Here is a 25,097-nt window from a genome sequence, read left to right as displayed (position 1 = left end):
TAAAACGGGCACAAGCCACTCCAATTTCCAATGGAATGAGCCCTTTTCGAAGTTTCTACGACAACTCCTTCGATACGAGGTGCCCTGCTCTAAATGAAAAAATTAATAAATAATACACTGTGCCAACCTCGTTCTTATATGCCCCCAGGGCATAACTTAAAACCCTTGCCCTGAGTTATATGCCCCCAGGGCATAACTTACAACCCTTGCATTGAGGGCTCTGAGGGGGTTATAATCCTAAAAGACCTAATTTCCAGAACGTTCAACTACGTTGAACAAAATGGATATCTCAAAATTTTGATTGGATATGTTTTGGAAAATGGTGGGCGTGAGAGGGGCGTTAGTCGCAATTCAATCAATTTTAACTATTAAGAACGGCACTATCCCTTTCAATTTCTAACTGAATGAGCCTTTTGGAAGTTTCTACGACAATGCTTTAAATAAAAACTTTATATGCCCCAGGGCATAACTTACAACCATTGCCCTGAGGGCTGTGGGGGGAGGGGGTTGTCATCTTTAAAGACCTAATTTCCAAAACGCTCAACTATGTTGAATAAAATCGATACCTAAAAATTTTGATTGGATGTGTTCGGGGAAAAGGTGGTCGTGAGAGGGGGGTTAGTTCCCGTCAAATCAGTTTTGACTATTAAAAAGGGTAATAGCCCTTTGAATTTCAAATCGAATGAGCCCTTTTTCAAATTTCTACGACAAAGATTTCAGTAAAAACCTTATCTGCCCCCAGGGCATAATTTAAAACATTGCCCTGAGGGCTGTGGGGGAGTGTCCACCTCAAAAACATATTTTCTATCTGGAAACCAACTACAATGAGCAAAATGGCTGTCTTAAAATTTTTATTGGATGTGTTTGGGGGAATGATGTGCATGGGGGGATAGTTGCCCTAAAATCCCTTTCGATTATTAATAAAGGCACTAGCCCTTTGAATTTCCAATCGAATGAGCCTTTTTGGAAGTTTCTACGACAACGCCTTCTATAAAAACCTTATATGCCCCCAGGGCATAACCTAAAACCCTTACCCTGAGTGTTGTGGGGGAGTTTCCTCCTCAAAAACATATTCCCTATCTGGAAATCAACTACGCTGAACAAAATGACTATCTCAAAATTTTGATTGGATGTGTTTGGGAGAATGAAGGGCGTGGGGGGGGGGGGCTTGTTGCCCTCCAATCACTTTCGACTATTAGAAAGGGCACTAGAACTAGCGATTTCCAATCGAATGAGCCCCTTGTGAAGTTTCTACGACGACCCCTTCCATATGAAGTGCCCTGTTCTAAAAGAAAAAAATAATAAATGATACATTGTGCCAACATGGTCCTTATATGCCCTCAGGGCATAACTTAAAACCCTTGCCCCAAGGGTTGTGGCGGAGTATCCTCCTCAAAAACACATTTTCTATCTGGAAATCAACTACGCTGAACAAAATAGTTATCTCAAAATTTTGATTGGATGTTTTTCGGTAAATGGTGGGCGCGGAAGGGGTTTTAGTCGCCTTACAATCACTTTCGACTATTAAAACGGGCACAAGCCACTCCAATTTCCAATGGAATGAGCCCTTTTCAAAGTTTCTACGACAACTCCTTCGATACGAGGTGCCCTGCTCTAAAGGAAAAAATTAATAAATAAGACACTGTGCCAACCTCGTTCTTATATGCCCCCAGGGCATAACTTAAAACCCTTGCCCTGAGTTATATGCCCCCAGGGCATAACTTACAACCCTTGCATTGAGGGATCTGAGGAGGTTATCCTCCTAAAAGACCTAGTTTCGAGAACTTTCAACTACGTTGAAGAAAATAGATATCTAAAAATTTTGATTGGATGTGTTTTGGAAAATAGTGGGCGTGAGAGGGGCGTTAGTCGCAATTCAATCACTTTCAACTATTAAAAAGGTGCTAACCCTTTGAATTCCAAAACAAATGAGCCCTTTTGAAGTTTCTACGACAAAGCTTTCAATAAAAACTTTCTATGCCCCAGGGCATAACTTACAGCCATTGCCCTGAGGGCTGTGGGGGGAGCGGTTGTCATCCTTAAAGACCTAATTTCCAAAACGCTCAACTATGTTGAATAAAATCGATACCTAAAAATTTTGATTGGATGTGTTCGGGGAAAAGGTGGTCGTGAGAGGGGGGTTAGTTCCCGTCAAATCACTTTTGACTATTAAAAAGTGTAATAGCCCTTTGAATTTCAAATCGAATGAGCCCTTTTTCAAATTTCTACGACACAGATTTCAATAAAAACATTATCTGCCCCCAGGGCATAACCTATAACCCTTGCCCTGAGGGTTGTGGGGGAGTGTACTCCTCAAAAACCTATTTTCTATAAGGAAATCAACTACGCTGAACAAAATGGCAATCTCAAAATTTTTATTGGATATGTTTGGAGGAATGATGGGCGTGGGGTGGAGGGCTAGTTGCCCTCCAATAACTTTTGACTATTAATAAGGGCACTAGCCCTTTGAATTTCCAATCGAATGACCTTTTTTTTAAAGTTTCTACGACAACACCTTCTATAAAAACCTTATCTGCCCCCAGGGCATAACTTAAAACATTGCCCTGAGGGCTGTGGGGGAGTGTCCTCCTCAAAAACATATTTTCTCTCTGGAAACCAACTACGCTGAGCAAAATGGCTATCTTAAAATTTTTATTCGATGTGTTTGGGGGAATGATGGGCGTGGGGGGATAGTTGCCCTAAAATCCCTTTCGACTATTAAAAAGAGCACTAGCCCTTTGAATTTCCAATCGAATGAGCCTTTTTTTCAGTTTCTACGACAACACCTTCTTTAAAAACCTTATATGCCCCCAGGGCATAACCTAAAACCATTGCCTTGAGGGTTGTGGGCTAGTTTCCTCCTCAAAAACATATTCCCTATCTGGAAATCAACTACGCTGAACAAAATGGATATCCCAAAATTTTGATTGGACGTGTTTGGGGGATTGATGGGCGGGCGGGGGGGAGGGGGTTAGTTGCCCTAAAATCACTTTTGACTATAAAAAAGGGCACTAGCCCTTTGAATTTCCAATCGAATGAGCCTGTTTTGAAGTTTCTACGACAACGCCTTCTATAAAAACCTTATATGTCGCTAGGAGATAACTTAAAACCCTTGCCCTGAGGGTTATGGGGGAGTGTCCTCCTCAGAAATATATTTTCTACTTGGAAATCAACTACGCTGAACAAAATGCCTATCTCAAAATTTTGATTGGATAACTTACAACCCTTGCACTGAGGGCTCTGAGGGGGTTATAATCCTAAAAGACCTAATTTCCAGAACGTTCAACTACGTTGAAAAAACTGGATATCTCAACATTTTGATTGGATGTGTTTTGGAAAATAGTGGTCGTGAGAGGGACGTTAGTCGCAATCCAATCACTTTCAACTATTACAAAATGCACTAGGCTTTTCAATTTCCAATTGAATGAGCCCTTTGGAAGTTTCTACGACAATGCTTTAACTAAAAACTTTATATGCCCCCAGGGCATAACTTACAACCCTTGCCCTGAGGGCTGTGGGGGAGGGGTTGTCATTTTTAAAGACCTAATTTCCAAAACATTCAACTACGTTGAATAAAATCGATATCTAAAAATTTTGATTGGATGTGTTCGGGGAAAAGGTGGTCGTGAGAGGGGGGTTAGGTCCCGTCAAATCACTTTTGACTATTAAAAAGGGTAATAGCCCTTTGAATTTCAAATCGAATGAGCCCTTTTTGAAATTTCTACGACAAAGATTTCAATAAAAACCTTATATGCCCCCAGGGCATAACTTATAACCCTTGCCCTGAGGGTCGTGGGGGTGTGTCCTCCTCAAAAACATATTTTCTATAGGGAAATCAACTACGCTGAACAAAATGGCAATCTCAAAATTTTTATTGGATTTGTTGTGGGGATTGAGGGGCTTGGGGGTGGGGGGCAAGTTACCCTACAATCAGTTTCTACTATTAAAAAGGGCATTAGCCCTTTGAATTTCCAATCAAATGATCTTTTTTTTAAAGTTTCTACGACAACACCTTCTATAAAAACCTGCCCCCAGGGCATAACTTAAAACATTGCCCTGAGGGCTGTGGGGGAGTGTCCTCCTCAAAAACATATTTTCTCTCTGGAAACCAACTACGCTGAGCAAAATGGCAATCTTAAAATTTTTATTCGATGTGTTTGGGGGAATGATGGGCGTGGGGGGATAGTTGCCCTAAAATCCCTTTCGATTATTAAAAAGGGCACTAGCCCTTTGAATTTCCAATCGAATGAGCCTTTTTTTAAGTTTCTACGACAACACCTTCTATAAAAACCTTATATGCCCCCAGGGCATATTGCCTCAAATCACTTTTTCAAATCTTATTGCCTCAAATCAAATCACAGGGCATATCACTGAGGGTAGTTGCCCTCAAATCACTTTTAACTATAAAAAAGGGCACTAGCCCTTTGAATTTCCAATCGAATGAGCCTGTTTTGAAGTTTCTACGACAACGCCTTCTATAAAAACCTTATATGTCCCCAGGGCATAACTTAAAACCCTTGCCCTGAGGATTGTGGGGGAGTCTCCTCCTCAGAAACATATTTTCTATTTAAAAATCAACGACGCTGAACAAAATGCCTAGCTCAAAATTTTGATTGGATGTGTTTGGGGAAATGATGGGTGTGGGGGGGCTTGTTGCCCTCCAATCACTTTCGACTATTAGAAAGGGCACTAGAACTATCGATTTCCAATCGAATGAGCCCTTGTGAAGTTTCTACGACGACCCCTTCCATATGAAGTGCCCTGCTCTAAAAGACAAAAATAATAAATGATACATTGTGCCAACATGGTTCTTATATGCCCTCAAGGCATAACTTAAAACCCTTGCCCCAAGGGTTGTGGCGGAATATCCTTTCAACTATTAAAAAAGGCACTAGGCCTTTCAATTTCCAATTGAATGAGCCCTTTTGAAGTTTCTGCGACAACTCTTTAACTAAAAACCTTATATGCCCCCAGGGCATAACTTAACACCCTTGCTCTGAGGGCTGTGGTGAGAGGGGTTGTAATCTTTTAAGACCTAATTTCCAAAACTTGCAACTATGTTGAATAAAATGGCTATCGAAAAATTTTGATTGGATGTGTTCGGGGAAAAGGTGGTCGTGAGAGGGGGGTTAGTTCCCGTCAAATCACTTTTGACAATTAAAAAGGGTACTAGCCCTTTGAATTTCAAATCGAATGAGCCCTTTTTGAAATTTCTACGACAAAGATTTCAATAAAAACCTTATATGCCCCCAGGGCATAACTTATAACCCTTGCCCTGAGGGTCGTGGGGGAGTGTCCTCCTCAAAAACATATTTTCTACATGGAAACCAACTACGCTGAACAAAATGGCAATCTCAAAATTTTTATTGGATGTGTTTTGGGGAATGATGGGCGTGGGGGTGGGGGGCTAGTTGCCCTCCAATAACTTTTGACTATTAAAAAGGGCATTAGCCCTTTGAATTTCTAATCAAATGACCATTTTTTTAAAGTTTCTACGACAACACCTTCTATAAAAACCTAATCTGCCCCCAGGGCATAATTTAAAACATTGCCCTGAGGGCTGTGGGGGAGTGTCCCCCTCAAAAACATATTTTCTATCTGGAAACCAACTACAATGAGCGAAATGGCTATCTTAAAATTTTTATTGGATGTGTTTGGGGGAATGATGTGCATGGGGGGATAGTTGCCCTAAAATCCCTTTCGATTATTAATAAGGGCACTAGCCCTTTGAATTTCCAATCGAATGAGCCTTTTTTGAAGTTTCTACGACAACGCCTTCTATAAAAACCTTATATGCCCCCAGGGCATAACCTAAAACCCTTGCCCTGAGGGTTGTGGGGGAGTTTCCTCCTCAAAAACATATTCCCTATATGGAAATCAACTACGCTGAACAAAATGGCTATCTCAAAATTTTGATTGGATGTGTTTGGGGGAACGATGGGCGTGCGGGGGCGGGGTGGTGTAGTTGCCCTCAAATCACTTTCGACTATAAAAAAGGGCACTAGCCATTTGAATTTCCAATCGAATGAGCCTTTTTTGAAGTTTCTACGACAACGCCTTCTATGAAAACCTTATATGCCCCCAGGGCATAACTTAAAACCCTTGCCCTGAGGGTTGTGGGGGAGTTTCCTCCTCAAAAACATATTTTCTATCTGGAAATCAACTACGCTGAACAAAATGCCTATCTCAAAATTTTGATTGGATGTGTTTGAGAGAATGACGGGCGTGGGGAGGGGGGGGGCTTGTTGCCCTCCAATCACATTCGACTATTAGAAAGGGCACTAGAACTAGCGATTTCCAATCGAATGAGCCCCTTGTGAAGTTTTTACGACGACCCATTCCATATGAAGTGCCCTGCTCGAAAGGAAAAAAATAAAAAATAACACATTGTGCCAACATGGTTCTTATATGCCCTCAGGGCATAACTTAAAACCCTCGCCCCAAGGGTTTTGGGGGAGTATCCTCCTCAAAAACACATTTTCTATCAGGAAATCAACTACGCTGAACAAAATAGTTATCTCAAAATTTTGATTGGATGTGTTTCAGTAAATGGTGGGCGCGGAAGGGGTTTTTAGTCGCCTTCCAATCACTTTTTACAATCACTTTCGATTATTAAAACGGGCACAAGCCACTCCAATTTCCAATGGAATGAGCCCTTTTCGAAGTTTCTACGACAACTTCTTCGATACGAAGTGCCCTGCTCTAAAGGAAAAAATTAATAAATAATACACTGTGCCAACCTCGTTCTTATATGCCCCCAGGGCATAACTTAAAACCCTTGCATTGAGGGCTCTGAGGGGGTTATCATCCTAAAAGACCTAATTTCCAGAACGTTCAACTACGTTGAACAAAATGGATATCTCGAAATTTTGATTGGATGTGTTTTGGAAAATGGTGGGCGTGAGAGGGGCGTTAGTTGCTATCCAATCACGTTCAACTATTAAAAAAGGCACTAACCTTTTCAATTTCCAATTGAATGAGCCCTTTGGAAGTTTCTACGACAATGCTTTAAATAAAAACTTTATATGCCCCCAGGGCATAACTTACAACCATTGCCCTGAGGGCTAAGGGGGGGAGGGGTTGTCATCTTTAAAGACCTAATTTCCAAAACGCTCAACTATGTTGAATAAAATCGATATCTAAAAATTTTGATTGGATGTGTTCGGGGAAAAGGTGGTCGTGAGAGGGGGGTTAGTTCCCGTCAAATCACTTTTGACTATTAAAAAGGGTAATAGCCCTTTGAATTTCAAATAGAATGAGCCCTTTTTCATTTTTCTACGACACAGATTTCAATAAAAACCTTATATGCCCCCAGGGCATAACTTATAACCCTTGCCCTGAAGGTTGTGGGGGAGTGTCCTCCTCAAAAACATATTTTCTATATGGAAATCAACTACGCTGAACAAAATGGCTATCTCAAAATTTTTATTGGATGTGTTTGGGGGAATGCTGGGCGTGGGGGTGGAGGGCTAGTTGCCCTCCAATAAGTTTTGACTATTAAAAAGGGCACTAGCCCTTTGAATTTCCAATCGAATGACCTTTTTTTAAAGTTTCTACGACAACACCTTCTATAAAAACCTTATCTGCCCCCAGGGCATAACTTAAAACATTGCCCTGAGGGCTGTGGGGGAGTGTCCACCTCAAAAACATATTTTCTATCTGGAAACCAACTACGCTGAGCAAAATGGCTATCTTATCGAATGAGCCTTTTTTGAAGTTTCTACGACAACGCCTTCTATAAAAACCTTATACGCCCCAGGGCATAACTTAAAACCCGTGCCCTGAGGGTTGTGGGGTAGTTTCCTCCTCAAAAAGATATTCCCTATATGGAAATCAACTACGCTGAACAAAATGGATATCTCAAAATTTTGATTGGACGTGTTTGGGGGAATGATGGGCGTGGGGGGGGGGGGGCTAGTTCCCCTCAAATCACTTTTGACTATTAAAAAGGGCACGAGCCTTCTGAATTTCCAATCGAATAAGCCTGTTTTGAAGTTTCTACGACAACGCCTTCTATAAAAGCCTTATATGCCCCCAAGGCATAACTTAAAACCCTTGCCCTGAGGGTTGTGGGGGAGTGTCCTCCTCAGAAATATATTTTCTATTTGGAAATCAACTAAGTTGAACAAAATGCCTATCTCAAAATTTTGATTGGATGTGTTTGGGGGAATGATGGGCGTGGGGGGGGGGGGGGCTTGTTGCCCTCCAATTACTTTCGACTATTAGAAAGGGTACTAGAACTATCGATTTCCAATCGAATGAGCCCCTTGTGAAGTTTCTACGACGACCCCTTCCATATGAAGTGCCCTGCTCTAAATGAAAAAAATAATAAATGATACATTGTGCCAACATGGTTCTTATATAACCTCACAATTTTTATTTCATTTTAATTATACGCTCATCAAAGTTCTCAAATTATCTGCAATATCTTGGCTGGAAAAATAGGCTCGGACAAAGCGCAAATAACACTCCGACCTTTAGAATGTTTAGGGAGCGGCAGCCCTACTCCTGTTTGTGATAATTTTTGTTCATTCCCACTTTGACTTGATTATTCATTAAAGTTTCTGTTCATTTTAGGAGTCACTTACTCATCTAAAGTAGTGTCTGTTAAATTTATGTTTGACGTGATTGTTTATTTTAATTCTTTTCCTTTTAGGTTTCATTTATTTATTGATAGCGGTTTCTGTCTCGTTAAGTTTGAAATATTATTACTTTATTTCTGCTCATCTTAGGTTTTAATACAGCTCTTTATTTTTTATTTTTTGAAAAATTACTTTTTGGAAAACTTTAAATCGGTTTTGTTGATCATTGGTTGAACTTTTCGATCTTAATATTTAGAAAGCCTCTAAGGATCTCAATATTCAATAAATACAAATTTGAAAATATTTAAACTTCATTTAATTTTTCCGAATAATTTCGGTTCATCGATGCAATTTATTTCAAGGCATCAATGAAAATCCTTTGGTGTTAGAAAAGACAAAATCAAGTTCTAAAGCCCCTTAATGAAAAAAAAATGAGCATTAGCCGTCAAAGTTTATTCAAGATCTGTACGGTTCATCAGTATGCCTCTGCAGAAAAGAATTACTGTGTTTTTTTTTAAGGAATACTTTCATTCTTGCATAACTATTCTATGTTTTTGTAAAAAAAAAAAGGGGGGGGGGGAATTACTCGTACAGCCACTATTTATCTTGTATAAAAACATTGCTTCTTTGCTTCATTATCTAATTATTTGTACATTAGATTCTATAGATATGAAACGACAGCCCCGGGACTTGTAATAAGGATTTATTAAAAAGAAAATTCCTAATAGAAGAAGCAAATAAGATATTCACCTCATGAAGAACACTTCTGGTTGAATCACTCATCTTGTCAAATTCGTCAATGCAACATACTCCATTGTCTGCCAAGACAAGGGATCCACTAGAAAAAAAACCTCTATTAGTTCCTATTAGAGGACTTTTTGGACAGAAACTGACCTGATGAAAGTGTTTTATTGTTTTTAGGTTACTTGCTTGACAGAGAAGATTAGTTATTCTCAACGTTCCACGTGGAATAGCGAATCACAAATTATTATGTTTACTAAAATGAGACAAGACTAACAAGTATCTGGATTACTATTGGGGGGTGCACGTGCAATATATAATACCAGACAATCTCACAAGAATTTATCTATACGTGTATATATATATATATATATATATATATATCAGGGCCGTATCCAGGATTTTTGTTCAGGGGGGTTTTTACTAATTTTTTACTTATTTTGGGGGTTTTTACTAATTTTTGACTCAATTTTCGACTAATTTTACTGATTTTTACCTAGGTTTTACTAATTTTCGACTTATTTTCTAGTCAGTCAAAAATTTCGGGGGGGGGGGGGTTCAAACCGGGTAACCCCCCCCCCTGGATATGGCCTTGATATATATATATATATATATATATATATATATATATATATATATATATATATATATATATATATATATATATATATATATATATATATATATATATAATAAAAAAAAAAAAAAAAAAAAAAAAAAAAAATCATCGATTTTTCTTGGCCCAAAAATCGATCGAAATCCATAGGTTATTTCAAAAACTTTAACCGAGTCGAAGAGTCATTCCCTTACGAAGGTTAGAGTTCAAATCATATCAAGTACTTTTGTAGGTTGTCAAGCAGCTACGGGTAGGCCTCAATACCCAAATGTATTAATTGAGACATTCAAATGGAAAAGTTGCTTACTAACAGATTTGACCATAATGTGTGTCAAGGACATCTACCCAATTTTTATTAGGAGCCTTCCCAAGAGCCCTCTTTCTTCATAAGAACCAAACATACCATTTTTTTCGTTATTTTTTTTTTATTTTGGTGCCATGGAGGACAAATATTAAAGCTGCATATATTTGGAAAATAATTGGTATCTTTTCTGTTTACGTTGAGGAACGATGGGATTATTTCAAACTACTAAATGAGGAATAAAAAAATTGAATCACTAGATACTTCCAGGCGCATTCAAAAAAAATTTTGCTGGAAGAAATATGTTAATTAGTTTTTTTTTAGTTACACTAATATAGATTTTTTCCAAGATTCCAATTTCAGGCTAATGAAAGTTTTGCAAAATACATCATTTGAAAAATCACTGAATTTACAGTTTTTTTCCGATTACTTCACTAGGTAGAAGATGAATACCATTTATATGCCTTTTAACACTAATTCTAAATATACCAGTTGCTAACCTCACAAATGTATGGACCCCTGGTAGGGCTAAGAACATGTGTGGAGCCCTGCACAATTCATAGCACGCGAAAAACAAGATTTGCCAGCACAGGTGATATATTAGTTTGTTCGATAGCTTTATTCAAAAACGACTTGTCCTGCCCTCAGTTATTCTAGGGATAATTAAATGTTTTGTCTGCTTTGACTTGATCCTGGACAATCATGTAGACTATGGCTCCATCCTGATTCAGGTGCATTTTTGTTGTAGTATCAATAAAAGAGACAGTTTTCTTTTTTGTTTTTCTATTCTACAACTAAGATCGTCTCACTTTTTCTACTTTATTTCTCATTTATTTTTGCATTGTAATTTGTTTTTGGTTAGATCTTGAAAAATCAACTTGCAATAAATTGCTGTTGTTTTATTTGGTGTGAATTGAACGAGGGAAAGTCAGAACCAGTCAGATAAAAAAAAAAAAAAAAAGGTAAAGAATACGGCATAGGACTTTACAATCCCTACCAGCGGTGCTGATCTCCATTTCACTGTCCTTCAGCCAGAAAGTGCATTGGAGGGTTGTGGGTCAGCCATCCTGTGCTTTCGCATAACCTTCTGTGCTTTCGCCACAGATTTCTTCAAGTACCCATTTAGAGCTGGGTCAATACTGACTGACCTTAGAGAGTCAAGCTACTGACCCCCGTCCCAAACTAAGTAACCAGCGGCAATAGGAATCAAACCCCTTTCCTCAAGGACAAAGGATTTCAAGTCTAGTATGCTAACCACTCGGCTAAGACGGCTCATATATGTTAGATATGATCATTCCTTATAATTCTGAAAAAAATTCTACGGAAATTTTGCTCATAACTTCACAGATATCAAATAAGTTGCTCAAAGCCGAATGTCACAAGTATTTACTGTTCCAAACTTACGGAAATGCGTCTAAGATTATACCAAATAGTTATTTTATTATTATATACAAAAATAAATTAAACAAAAAAAAGAAGTCATAGATAACACTTTCCTCAAATTCCACGTAAAAAAAGAAACAAAAATATTTTTTGTTATATATTTTGAAGGCAAAACCTTTAACGTAAATGTAATATGTTAAGTGTAACGGTTAATCCATACTACATCGCAAAACCTTTCACACTAGCATAACTTACGACCTTATGTTACGTTAAGTCATCTTACAGAGGAAATTTTGTCCGTAAAGTAAGCAACACTTAATTAGAGTCGAGGTGTACTCAGAATTTTACATTACACAAGTTCATGTCAGGTTACGGACGTGTTCAACATAGCAAGAAACCAAATAAAATTTATGGATACAATAGTTTGCTCATGACGATTGTGATGAATTTAGACACTGATTCTGATGGTTTTATGGATTTTTACATCAGCCCAGCGTGAAGGGACTTCACACTATACTTGACTTAACGTAATTTAACTACTTAGTAAATAAATTACGTTCATCTGAATTACGTTACGGTCTTCATAGAAAATTACGTATGTGGGATGAAAGCCGCTTAAAACGCCCTTGGTACCCCCTCTTAGAACGCCTTGCATAATTGAGAGTTGAGTGTTTGTATACAATGTAAAATATACAGCTATATTTTTGTTATTTATTTAAATGTAGCTTCTCTTTATTTGTTCTGAATTCAGTCTGTTTCCTTGTTCTTTTTTTCCTACTGTTAGAACGTCATGTATATTAGAGAGTTTGTCTATAATTTAAGCATAAACTTGATCTTATTAGTCATCTATTTTAGGTCTAGTTTCCATTTATTTGCTATGAAATCAGTTTATTTTCTTGCTCTTTTTTGTTTAATTTTCCTTCTTTCTGGTTTGTGCAGTATTCCGCCTGCTGTATCACGACTTTTTGATGGCTATACAAATAGATAAAAAATATTATGCAAAGAGAGGGATATACTTAGGTTATCTTCTATATATTATATTCTGCACAAGATCTTTTTACTCCTTTTGCTTCTTTCTCTCTTTTTCTTCATTCCGGTTTATGCAGTATTTACACTATTTCGTGACGATATAAATAGATATATATATATCTAAAGAGTGTTACACTTTAGCTAGTAAACTTAGAGTAAAAATCTTTTTATTAAAAACAGATTTTGCTGAATAAATTTTTTGTTTTATGCTTCCTTTTCTTTTTCTTCTTTCCGGTTTGTTCAGTAACATGTGGAAAGAGAGGGTTACACTTTAGAGTGTGGGTCTTCTAGTCTTCTATATATTCTATTCCACACAGCCTTTTTCCACTGTATGCTTATTTTCCTCGTATTATATCAAAAAATGAATCTTCTATTCAAATCAATTTTTTTCCTGGACATTAGAAATTTCTAGGACATAAAATTGTTTCATAAATTCATCATTCTCCATAGTAATCTAATTGGAGAAGCTTCATTTGAAATCGAAGTCTTTTTTGCTTAAAGGCAAAAGTAATTACTAGAACATATTTACTGAAATGGTTCATTTTCACTTTGAGCTATTCAATACCAATTATAGCCAATAGCTGATAGAGGTAAACTACTTCATCTTTTCTATGTACCACGTACTAAGCAGCTTTCCAGTTGAAACAGAGTAAAACTTCCTGCGAAATTCATGATTTTTCAGACTGCTGTGCAGAGTGCTACAAAGTTTGGTCAAAAACGTTAACTTTTATTGGAGCCACTGCCTGTAAACACCGCAGACACAAAGCGAGTCAGCCGAAAAGTACGATTTATCTTATAATTACAAAAAAATTAATTGTTATTTTTTTGTATTTTAGCAAATTTTTAACCGCCTGAAATAGACCAACCCCTCAAAATATTTTTGCACATGGGCCATGATATAGGATTATATTCAACTACAAGTATAATATGTCTGATAGCTGAAAATACGAGATTGGTAAACATAACGTTCAATCTGTTGTTCAAAAATATTTCTTTGCCTGATATCCTACATTCTTTTGGCATCTTACTCCAAATGTTCGGTAAGTGTCTGTAACACCTAGCCAATCACGTAAGGTTATACGACGGGAAGGGGAAGCAAATATTTTTCCAGAGTATTTTTGTTTTGGTGGTTTCTGATCATCGCAAAAGTGTACCCTTTTTTGTCTCACGGCTGGGGGATCGAGCTGAAATAATAGGGAACAGTATTTTTAGGGGTTGGAAATTTATACGAGTACATGAGACTTTTTTTTTTTTTTTTTTTTTTTTTTTTTTTTTTTTTTTTTTTAATGGCTGGGAAAATTATAGGAGTAGCCTAAATGCGACAACTGTTTTTTTTTTTTTTTTTTTTTTTTTTAATGGCTGTCGTCCGATGGGCTATTTTGGTAGTCTATCATATTTCGTTATGCTGCCCATGGTAACAAAATTATTCACATACAGGGTTCCAGCTAAACAAAAAAATAATACCAAAAGAACGACTCTGAAAAAAATAAGGAGAGTAAAGATATCACTCACGTTTGGAGAGCCAATTGGCGCGTTTCTGGGTCTTTGGTGACATAGGCTGTAAGACCAACAGCAGATGACCCCTTCCCTGAAGTGTACTGGGATCTTGGTACCAGATGAAACACATATTGCAGAAGTTGCGACTTTGACGTACCTGGGTCACCACAAAGGAGGATGTTGATTTCCGATCTGTGAAAGGACAATAACTTATATAAAAGTGTGTTAGAAGGAATTATTGTCTAGGGCTATCTTCTGAGAGGAGTCGAATTTAGCTTAAACAGCGGGATTTTACTTCACTCAGTATTTTGATCAAGACCGAATTGAATAGGTGCGAGGCCCTTTTTTTTTTAGAGTCCTTTCGATATAACAAATATTTAAACAAAATAAACCTGCATAGTAGTTTACGTATTTAAAGCAGTTCACATATGTAGTGCAAAATCTCTCTAATATAGGGATATCCCGATTAAATTAAAAATTTTACATGCACTTTAACGGGTATCAGTTTTGTCTATTATAAAATATATATCATATAATAATAAACATATTATTAATCTCATCCAGTAATGCAAACATAAAATAAATACATTTTCAGTTATTTGAAAAACTCATAATTTATTCCTTATCGTCAAAAATAATTTGCTTTAAATATCAAAATACTTTTTTTTTGTTCATTTTGCTTGTAAGGGGGTGCCTTTTCAAATACGAAACCCGGATGGGCCCTATTGCCCTTTATCCGGTCATGATTTTGATCTGAGCTGAAAAAATCTTTCTCTAGCATACAAAATTGTGTGATATAAATCTGTAATTGTGAACTAAGCAGGAAAAATAGAGGCCTTAAGCTATGCAAAAAATGTCAAAATAAGTTTTTCAAAGAAGATAGATTTAACAATGCTAGAAAACAAAATCTAAAATGCATCTCCTGAGACAATATAGATGGCACCCTATCTAAAAAGTAATACGTTTTAAATTACCAACTTTAGAAAAATTAATTTCCACTCTCCCAAGAACCCTTAAATAAACTGTCTGCATTCACAAGGATTTAATAATATTTGACTAAGTACGTTATTTCATCCCTCGGATCCTCCAAGCTGCCAACCCAGCATCAATTAATCCAAACAAATAACAGACACCTGAAAAAGATATCCCCTTAGGCGATATATTAAATATATTTTAAAGTAAAATACTTCACTTAGTACAGAATATTAATTACTAATAAAAACTGAAAACGGCTGAAAGAATAAATTTCATGGTTTCAGACCTAAAGTGACACACGAAATTTTTTTTCTAATTGAAAATAGGCTAAGCAACTTTTTGACGACGTGGACCAGTTACTAACTTCTCCTTTTTCTAAACTTATACGACAATGCTCTTCGCTAACGCCTTAAAGTAAAAATCCTATCTAACTGAATTCTAACATAATTTGCACTTTACTGAAAAAATATAAATGTTTTTACTTTCATAGCTTTAATAAATCAAATAATATTAACATTTTCATTACTAAATATCCGTGTATGTATATTAAACCGACAATGCACATTCATTTGTATTTTTTTCAGTAAAGTGCAAATTATGTTCTGGCCTACGGAAGTCATAGAGGTTTTGAGCCCTAATCCTGTTAATTTCTGACCATTTTGAGTTTGACTCGGTTATTTATTGTAATTTCTGTGCATTTTGAGTTTCATTTATTTATCGATGCTGATTTGTGGTAGTTTCACGCTTAGTAGATTATTTGATTTTACTTTTGCTCATTTTTGGTTTAATGGAGTTCTTCACTTTTCTTTGAAAAACTTCTTTTGTGGAAATTTTTTTTAATTAATTTCAAGATAAAACCATTCAAAATATCCACTGATTATGGGAAACATCATCAAGGCCATTTAGCCAACGCTGGGTTTGTGATATTTTTACACGCGGACACAGAAGCGTAACTTTTGGAATGCCACAGATGACAGGGAGTGGACCATGGTAATTGTGTTTATGTTTAATTATATAGAACTTATGAGAAAAGAAAGAAGCAGAAATGTGTAACCAAAAAATCATTACTTTTCCCTAGGTTACCAAACTGTCAGAATTCAGTTAGATAGGATTTTTACTTTAAGACGTTATCGAAAAGCATTGTCGTATAAGTTAGAAAAAGGAGAAGTTCTGGAGAAGAACTGGTCCACGTCGTCAAAAAGTTACTTAGCCTTGGGAAGGCATAGAGCTTTTGAGCCCTAATCATGTTAATTTCTGACCGTTTTGAGTTTGACTCGGTTATTTATTGTAATTTATGTGCATTTTGGGTTTCATTTATTTATCGGTGCTGACTTGTGGTAGTTTTACGCTTGGTAGATTATTTGATTTTAATTTTGCTCATTTTTGGCTTAATGGAGTTCTTTACTTTTCTTTGAAAAATTTGTTTTGTAGAAAGTTTTTTTTTTAAATTAATTTCTGTTCGTTTTATACTGACATAAAATTTTCAGGGAAAAAGAAAATAACAGTTAAAATCTTTTCGTTTTTTTTAAGACTTTATAGTTTGGCCTGCTATTTGTTTGCTGGAGAAAATTTTTCAGCAATTTTTAACAGCATACACCCTTTTAAAAATCTGGACACAAATAGTAGTGTTTAATTTAGTTTCATACCTCCTCTAGTTGACCTGAAATAGAAAACTTGATACCATTCGCAAAAAAATCTGTTTACTTTCTTTGATAGCTTGGACACACTTACGCAATTTTGATTTGGTTAAATTTTAAGAGCAGAAGTAGCCACAAAAGTTTAAACATAATAACCTCAGTTGTTCTTGGGTTACTGCTGAGATGCCTTATTGGGAATTAGCATTAACAAAGTGCATTTTGATTTAATCTTAAGGCAATATTTAGTTTTTAAACATATCGGGAAAACGGGAGGGTGGGCGTGGGAGGGGAATTAGTGGCCCTCCAATCACTTTCAACTATTAAAACGGCACTAGCCATTTCTATTTTCAATCGAATAAGCCCTTTTCAAATTTTCTACGACAACTCCTTCGATACGAAGTGCCCCGGTCAAAAAAAAAAAATTACCCACATTGCTCTTTACTCTAAAATAAATAAAAAAGTTTTTTTTTAACTGAAAGTAAGGAGCAACATTAAAACTTAAAACGAACAGAAATTATTCCGTATATGAAAGGGGCTGTCCGCTCCTAAACGCCTCGCTCTTTACGCATAAGTTTTTTATCGTTTTAAAAAATTGCGTTGTGAGAAAGAGTCTAACTTTAGCGTAAAGAGCGAGGCGTTGAGGAGGGGACAGCTCCTTCCATATACGGAATAATTTCTGTTGTGTTACGGATCCGCTGAATCTGATGGTGTGATTTTCATTAAGAACTTTTAGAGGGTGTTTCAACCTTTTTTCCAAAATCAGGCAAATAGTTTTTTTCCAAAATCACAAACTGTTTGAAAATGTCAAGCCTTCCAATCACTTTCTACTATTAAAAAAGGCACTAGCCCTTTCAATTTCCAATCGAATGAGCCCTTTTTGAGTTTCTACGACAACGCTTTATATAAACACCTTATATGCCCCCAATTAAAACCCTTACCTTGACGGCTGTGAGGGGGTTGTCATCCTCAAAGACCTAATTTCCAGAACTTTCAACTACGTTGAACAAAATGGCTATCTCAAAATTTTGATTGGATGTGTTTGGGGAAATGGTGGATGTGAGAGGGTCGTTAGTTGTTCTCCAGTCACTTTCAACTAATAAAAATTTACTAGCCCTTTCAATTTTCAATCGAATGAGCTGTTTTGAAGTTTCTACGACAACACTTTCTATAAAAACCTTATACCCCACAAGGAGATAACTTACAACCCTTGCCCGGAGGACGGGGGGGCGGGTGTCGTCCTCAAAGACCTAATTTCAAGAACTTTCAACTACGTTGAAAAAAATTGCTATCTCAAAATTTTAATTTGATGTGTTTGAAGAAATGGTGGGCGTGAGAGGGGGGGGGGGGTTAGTTGCCGTCCAATCACTTCCGAATATTAAAAAGGGCACTAGCCCTTTCAATTTCCAATCGAATAAGCCGTTTTTAAAGCTTCTACGACAACACTTTCTGTAAAAACCTTATATGACCTCAGGGCATAACTTATAACCCTTGCCCTGAGGGCTGTGTGGGGGCGTCATTCTCAAAAACCCAATTTGTAGAGCTTTCAACTACGTTGAACAAAATGGCTATCTAAAAATTTCGATTGGATGTGATTGGGGAAATGGTGGAAGTGAGAGTGGGGTTAGTTGCCCTCCAATCACTTTCGACTATTAAAAAAGGCACTAGCCCTTTCAATTTCCAACTGAATGAGCCCTTTTTGAAGTTTTTTCGAGAGCGCTTAATATATAAATCTTACCCAGGGCAAAACTTATAACCCTTGCCCTAAAAGCTGTTGGGGGAATGTCATCCTCAAAGAAATAATTTCCGGACCTTCTAACGACGTTGAACAAAATGGCCATATCGAATTTTTGATTGGATGTTTTTGGGGGAATGGTGGGCGTGATAGGGGTGTTAGTTATCTTCCAATCACTCGACAATTAAAAAGGGCACAAGCCATTCTAATTTTCAATCAAATGAGCCCTTTTTGAAGTTTCTACAACACTGCTGTCTAAAAAAATCTTCTCTGCCCCAGGGCATAACTTACAACTCTTGGCCTAAGGGCTCTGAGGGGCTTATCATCCGCTAAGACCTTATTCCTACAACTTTCAACTACGTTGAACAAAATGGCTATCTAAAAAATGCGATTGGATGTGTTTGGGGAAAAGGTCGACGTGAGAGGGGGGTTAGTTACCATCCAATACCTTTCGACTATTAATTAAAGACAAAGCTTTCAATAAAAACCTTATATGCCCTCAGGGCATAACTTACAACCCTTGCACTGAGGGCAGTGGGGGGAGTGTCATCCTCAAAGATATAGTTTCCGGACCTTTCAACTGCTTTGAACTCACTGGCTATCTAAAAATTTTGATTGGATGTGTTTTGATAAATGGTGAGCGTGGAAGGGGTGCTAGATGCCTTCCATTCACTTTCGACAATTAAAAAGGACATTAGTCATTTCAATTTCCAATCAAATGACCCCTTTTTGAAGTTTCTGCGTCAGAGCTTTCTATAAGAACCTTATATTCCTCCAGAGCGTAACTTACAACCCTTGCCCTCAGGGCTGTGGGGGGTTGACATCCTCAAAGACCTAATTTCTAGGACTTTCAACTACGCTAAACAAAATAGCTATCTCAAAATTTTGATTGGATGTGTTTGGGGAAACCTTGGGCGTGAGAGGGGGGTGAGTTAGTTGCCCTCCAATCACTTTCAACTATTAAAAAGGGCACTAACCCTTTGAATTTCCAATCGAATGAGCCTTTTTGAAGTTCCTACGACAAAGCTTTCTATAAAAACTTATTATGCCCCCACGGCCTAACTTAAAACCCTTTCCTTGAGGGCTGTGGGAGGAGTTTCCTCCTCAAAAACATAATTTTTATCTGGGAATTAACTACGCTGAACAAAATGGCTATCTCAAAATTTTGATTGGATGTGTATGGGGAAATTGTGGGCGTGGAAGGGGTGTTAGTTGCCTTCCAATCACTTTCGACTATTAAAAAGGGCACTAGCAATTCCAATTTCCAATTGAATGAGCCCTTTTCGAAGTTTCTACGACAACTCCTTCGATACGAAGTGCCATGGTATGGAAAAAAAATAATACATTGTGCCAACATCGTTCTCTACTTAGGCAGCGCTATTGCGCTGCCTATGATAACCTCTTCAAAGGGGTTAACCTACTGACCCACTTGAAATACTGGAAGCTGAAGTTGAGGAAGACAGTATTTTTTCATAAAATTTCATCGTAACACGTCTAGTTCTTTTAGCTTTTTTTAAGTTCTCCTGTCTTTCTTCTTGCATTCTAACTGAGGTGATCGTAATTAATGCAAAACTCCTCAAATTAACTATATCCAGTGACTTTGAACGGGAGTTCCCAATACCTTTAGACAATCTGGTTCTTTATCCTCTTCCCTAAGCTGTTGAATACCTTCAGTAGCCCCTTTTCCCGTTTATCCTCTTTACATATCTTCCCCCAGACCACAGATGGTATAGTCCTGCCCCTGTTTTGCATATTGACCTTTCCAGTAAATTTTCCGATTGAAGTGAATCAGTTCAAAAGCAAAACCTATACAATCATCTATAAAAAGGACAAAGTTACTCTTGTTAAGAGAAAAAAAAAATTAATTCCTTTCAACAAGAGAAGGACTAATATGTGTTTAAAAGTCGCAAAGTTAGCTTTAGGGACCTAAAGAAAGATATTTTTCCCGAGTCCCAATACCCTGTTATCCCTAGTTTCCCAATACCCTAATTTCAACCAAGGTCCCTCTTTCTTCCCCGATTTACTCCCACACAGAACAGTATTGAAAAATTGGAGCTCCTCATTGGTTGATCTTACTTCCTTCTTGTTCATATTCTGCGTTTAGAGAGCATTCTGCTGATAAAATCTAGCCAGATTTTATATTATACTTTGTTTTTTTAAACGCTTTTTTAACTTTGCCGTTTGAAATTTTTTATTTTATTTTAATCTATGCGTTATTTCTATTCATTTTCTATTCTCCTGTACCCTTTTGTCTTTTCCTTCCTTGCTGTACCGTTCGTCAGCTCCTTACTCTTTTTGTCATTTTTACTTTTTTGTGTATGTATGTGTGTATTTTTTAATTTTGATAGATTGCGATTTTACCCTTTTTAGATTATATCTGTTTAATTCATGCATCGTACCGCACGAGGCAGTAATTAAAGAATTAAAGAATATGGTACTATTATTTTATTACTGTACCATTTCCTTTAGAAGATGAAAATGCTGAAAGCATCGGCTGATAAAAATGTAGGAACAAATCTGTTTTTAAAATCTAGCAGGGGGGGGGGCATTTCTTCAATAAAAAACACCAAGAAAGGGCATTTTTCAGTGAAAATGCCCAGTGAAATTCTTACTTTTGACGCTTTTTTACTTGTTCCGTTTTGGGCTTTGAATCTATCTTCTTTTTGACTCTATCTTTTTTACTTTGTCATATTCATTTTTTGGGCTTTGACTCTATCTTCTTTTTAACTCTTATCCTTTTTACTTGGTAATACTCCGTTTTTGGGCTTTGCCTCTATCTTCTTTTTAACTCTTATTCTTTTTACTTTTTCATATTCTATTTTTGGGCTTTGACTCTATCTTCTTCTTAACTCCTATCTTTTTATTTTGTCATATTCCGGTTTAGGGATTTGACTCTATCTTCTTCTTTTTTGGTTTACAAATTTTCAACTAGTTAGATAATTCACTTGACAGTTTCACTTGTGGAACCGTTGTGGAATCGTGATCAATTATTGTAAACTGTCTTTCTTGTTTTTCATGTTTTGCACGATAGAGATGTAAAATAAAAAAAATATTCCCTATAAAAAAAAACAAATGTAATATTTCACTCACCCCCTACCACGGATAAATAAGTTTTAGGCCAGCCACAAGTCAAGCAGATATGCCAAAAAACTCTAGGATCTTTCATTTCGTATTTCCCATATCATCTTCTTCTTTTTTTCCTTTCTACTTAAACATTATAAACTTTAAAATAATTATACTTATAAGCTATTTTTTTAATAATTCTTGAAGACGTAATGTCCAATTTTCAAACACAAGAGGAAAACGACCTTGGATAATTCGCTGGGATTCCCCCCTATTTTTCTGGGGTTAGTTCCCATGATTTATAAAGTTTAATACATCGTTATAGATCAATATATCTGATACTACGCAACACTTATGACAGGAGAACAGAGGGAAAATATCATACAAAAAGCCAATTCATCCTCAAAATCCCCAGTAAGTACCATTGAATTTATGCAAGGACAAGGAAAAAGGTGTCCTGTAAAGATTTAGTTACTGCCTTTCATTTCTTTATGAAGATGCTCTTGAAGAAGGCAAAAGAGGACAAATAATAAAACTGAGAAGAAGCAATGGCGATTATGAACTATGGTTGCCGATTCGACGATTTATAATTTACTAGATTTTGACAGTAGATTTACTAGACTGAGCCCCGTTTTACTAGATGTTGCCAAAAAAGAGCGTGTAGCAACTTTCACCATGACACACGGAAAATCGTCAAAAAGGAGATGAAGCATTTTTATATTTTTAGACTCATTATAGTTTACACAGCTGAAAATGACATCCTGCTGTTTGCTCGAACGAGGCCAAAGACAACAGACAGCAGCGGAAGGATACAAGTGCCTTCTCGTTCTTTGAAAACCTGAAAATAACCAAAGCCAAGGAATACCTAAAAAATTAAGACTGAACTGGCATCTCGAATCCAACAGGTCAAAAAAGCTTTATTTCACCAAAGAACAATTTTATTTTTATACATCCAGTTTTTTGTCGAACATGAGTTTTTCAATGCCAATTAATTGTCCTTCACGATAAAATGAAAGTTCAAAATAGGGATAAAATCCTTTTTAATAGACAGTGTATAGAAATTCACAAAAAACACCAGATATTTCGGTCACATATACCGTCATCAGTAGTAAAACTAAACTTAAACAATTTAAAACAAAAGTTTATATACGAAATCAAATAAAACTACATATTGTTTAATTCTCTAATTCTTTTCAAAGCAAAGGCGGAAGCTAGCCTCTTTGACCTTCTTGGATTCGGTTCATTAGCGTTTAATGATATAACACTTGGACAAAAGTCAACTACATTGGGTGAATTGAACTTTACTCTGTCAGATCTTAATTAATTATCATAGATAGATTTCAGCCCAAATTTACCTGTGCCCCAATTCAAAGCAATATTCTTGAATAAGATTTTCTTTATTTCAAGAGTTTCACGAAAATTTTGCTTTAAACTCCGATCCCTAGAAATCAGAGACATTCTCGAACAAAATAAAATGGTCTCGGAAATAGAAAATATGTTCTGAAAGGGCTGAAGTAAAATCTCCAGACTTACAATCTTCGGCTTTAAAGCAAGATTCTAATTCTGAAGATTTTACTTCAGCCGTTTCAGAACATATTTTCAATTTTCCAGACCATTTTATTTTGTTCGAGGATGTCTCGTTGATTTCTAGGGATCGGGGTTTAAAGCCACAAGTCAAGCAGATATGCCAAAAAACTCTAGGATCTTCCATTTCATATTTCCCATATCATCTCCTTTCTTTTTTCCCCTTTCTCATTAAACATTATAAACTTTAAAATAATTATTCTTATAAGCTATTTTTTAATAATTCTTGAAGACGTAATGTCCAATTTTCAAACACAAGAGGAAAACGACCTTGGATAATTCGTTGTGATTCCCCCCTATTTTTCTGGGGTTAGTTCCCATAATTTATTAAGTTTAATACATTGTTATAGATCAATATATCTGATACTACGCAACACTTATGACAGGAGAACAGAGGGAAAATATCATACAAAAAGCCAATTCATCCTCAAAATCCCCAGTAAGTACCATTGAATTTATGCAAGGACAAGGAAAAAAGGTGTCCTGTAAAGATTTAATTACTGCCTTTCATTTCTTTATGAAGATGCTCTTGAAGAAGGCAAAAGAGGACAAATAATAAAACTGAGAAGAAGCAATGGCGATTATGAACTATGGTTGCCGATTCGACGATTTATGATTTAATAGATTTTGACAGTAGATTTACTAGACTGAGCCCCGTTTTACTAGATGTTGCCAAAAAAGAGCGTGTAGCAGCTTTCACCATGACACAAGGAAAACCGTCAAAAAGGAGATGAAGCATTTTTATATTTTTAGACTCATTATAGTTTACACAGCTGAAAATGACATCCTGCTGTTTGCTCGAACGAGGCCAGAGACAACAGACAGCAGCGGAAGAAGGATACAAGTGCCTTCTCGTTCTTTGAAAACCTGAAAATAACCAAAACCACGGACAAGCTAAAAAATTAAGACTGAACTGGCATCTCGAATCCATCAGGTCAAAAAAGCTTTATTTCACCAAAGAACAATTTTATTTTATAGATCCTGTTTTTTTGTCGAACATGAGTTTTTCAATGCCAATTAATTGTCCTTCACGATAAAATGAAAGTTCAAAATAGGGATAACATCCTTTTTAATAGACAGTGTATAGAAATTCACAAAAATCACCAGATATTTCGGTCACATATACCGTCATCAGTAGTAAAACAAAGCTAAAACAATATAAAACAAAAGTTTATATACGAAATTAAATAAAACTACATTTTGTTTAATTCTCTAATTCTTTTCAAAGCAAAGGCAGAAGCTAGCCTCTTTGACCTTCCTGGATTCGGTTCATTAGCGTTCAATGGTATAACATTTGGACAGAGGTAAATTATATTGGGTGAATTGAACTTTATTCTGTCAGATTTTAATAAATTATCATAGATAGATTTCAGCCCAAATTCACCTGTATCCCGATTCAAAGCAATATTCTTGAATAAGATTTTCTTTATTTCAAGAGTTTCACGAAAATTTTGCTTTAAACCCTAATCCCTAGAAATCAAAGAGACATTATCGGACAAAATAAAATGGTCTGGAAAATTGAAAATATATCCTGAAAGGGCTGAAATAGAATCTTCAGATTTAGAATCTTGCTTTAAAGCCGAAGATTCTAAGTCTGGAGATTTTACTTCAGACCTTTCAGAACATATTTTCAATTTCCGAGACCATTTTATTTTGTTCGAGAATGTCTCTGATTTCTAGGGATTGGAGTTTAAAGCAACATTTTCGTGAAACTCTTAAAATAAAGAAAATCTTATTCAAGAATATTGCTTTGAATTGGGATACAGGTGAATTTGGGCTGAAGTCTATCTATGGTATTTTATTAAAATCTGACAGAGTAAAGTTCAATTCACCAAGTGTGGTTGACCTTTGTCCAAATTTTATTTCAATGGACGCTAATGAACCGAATCCAGGAAGGTCAAAGAGGCTAGCTTCCGCCTTTGCTTTGAAAAGAATTAGAGAATTAAACAATATTTAG

At 36.4% G+C, this 25,097-nt stretch overlaps 1 protein-coding gene across 1 annotated transcript in view; it reads right to left on the bottom strand.

Annotated features, from left to right (window-relative positions):
- LOC148946263 (DNA replication licensing factor MCM4-like) overlaps positions 1-25,097 on the bottom strand; it is a 194,471-nt gene that overhangs the window by 146,497 nt on the left and 22,877 nt on the right. Inside the window, exons 3-4 of the mRNA XM_089097647.1 lie at positions 14,165-14,341; positions 9,333-9,420 (exon numbers count right to left, since the gene is read on the bottom strand). Of these exons, the coding sequence (XP_088953773.1) occupies positions 9,333-9,420; positions 14,165-14,341 (265 nt within the window). The remainder of the gene's footprint in view (positions 1-9,332; positions 9,421-14,164; positions 14,342-25,097) is intronic.

The sequence above is a fragment of the Artemia sp. Qi Xiang Cuo genome, chromosome 12 (assembly GCF_049724085.1).
Source record: "Artemia sp. Qi Xiang Cuo chromosome 12, ASM4972408v1, whole genome shotgun sequence".
Classification (NCBI taxonomy): domain Eukaryota; kingdom Metazoa; phylum Arthropoda; class Branchiopoda; order Anostraca; family Artemiidae; genus Artemia; species Artemia sp. Qi Xiang Cuo.
This window is presented reverse-complemented; position numbering and strand designations above follow the sequence as displayed.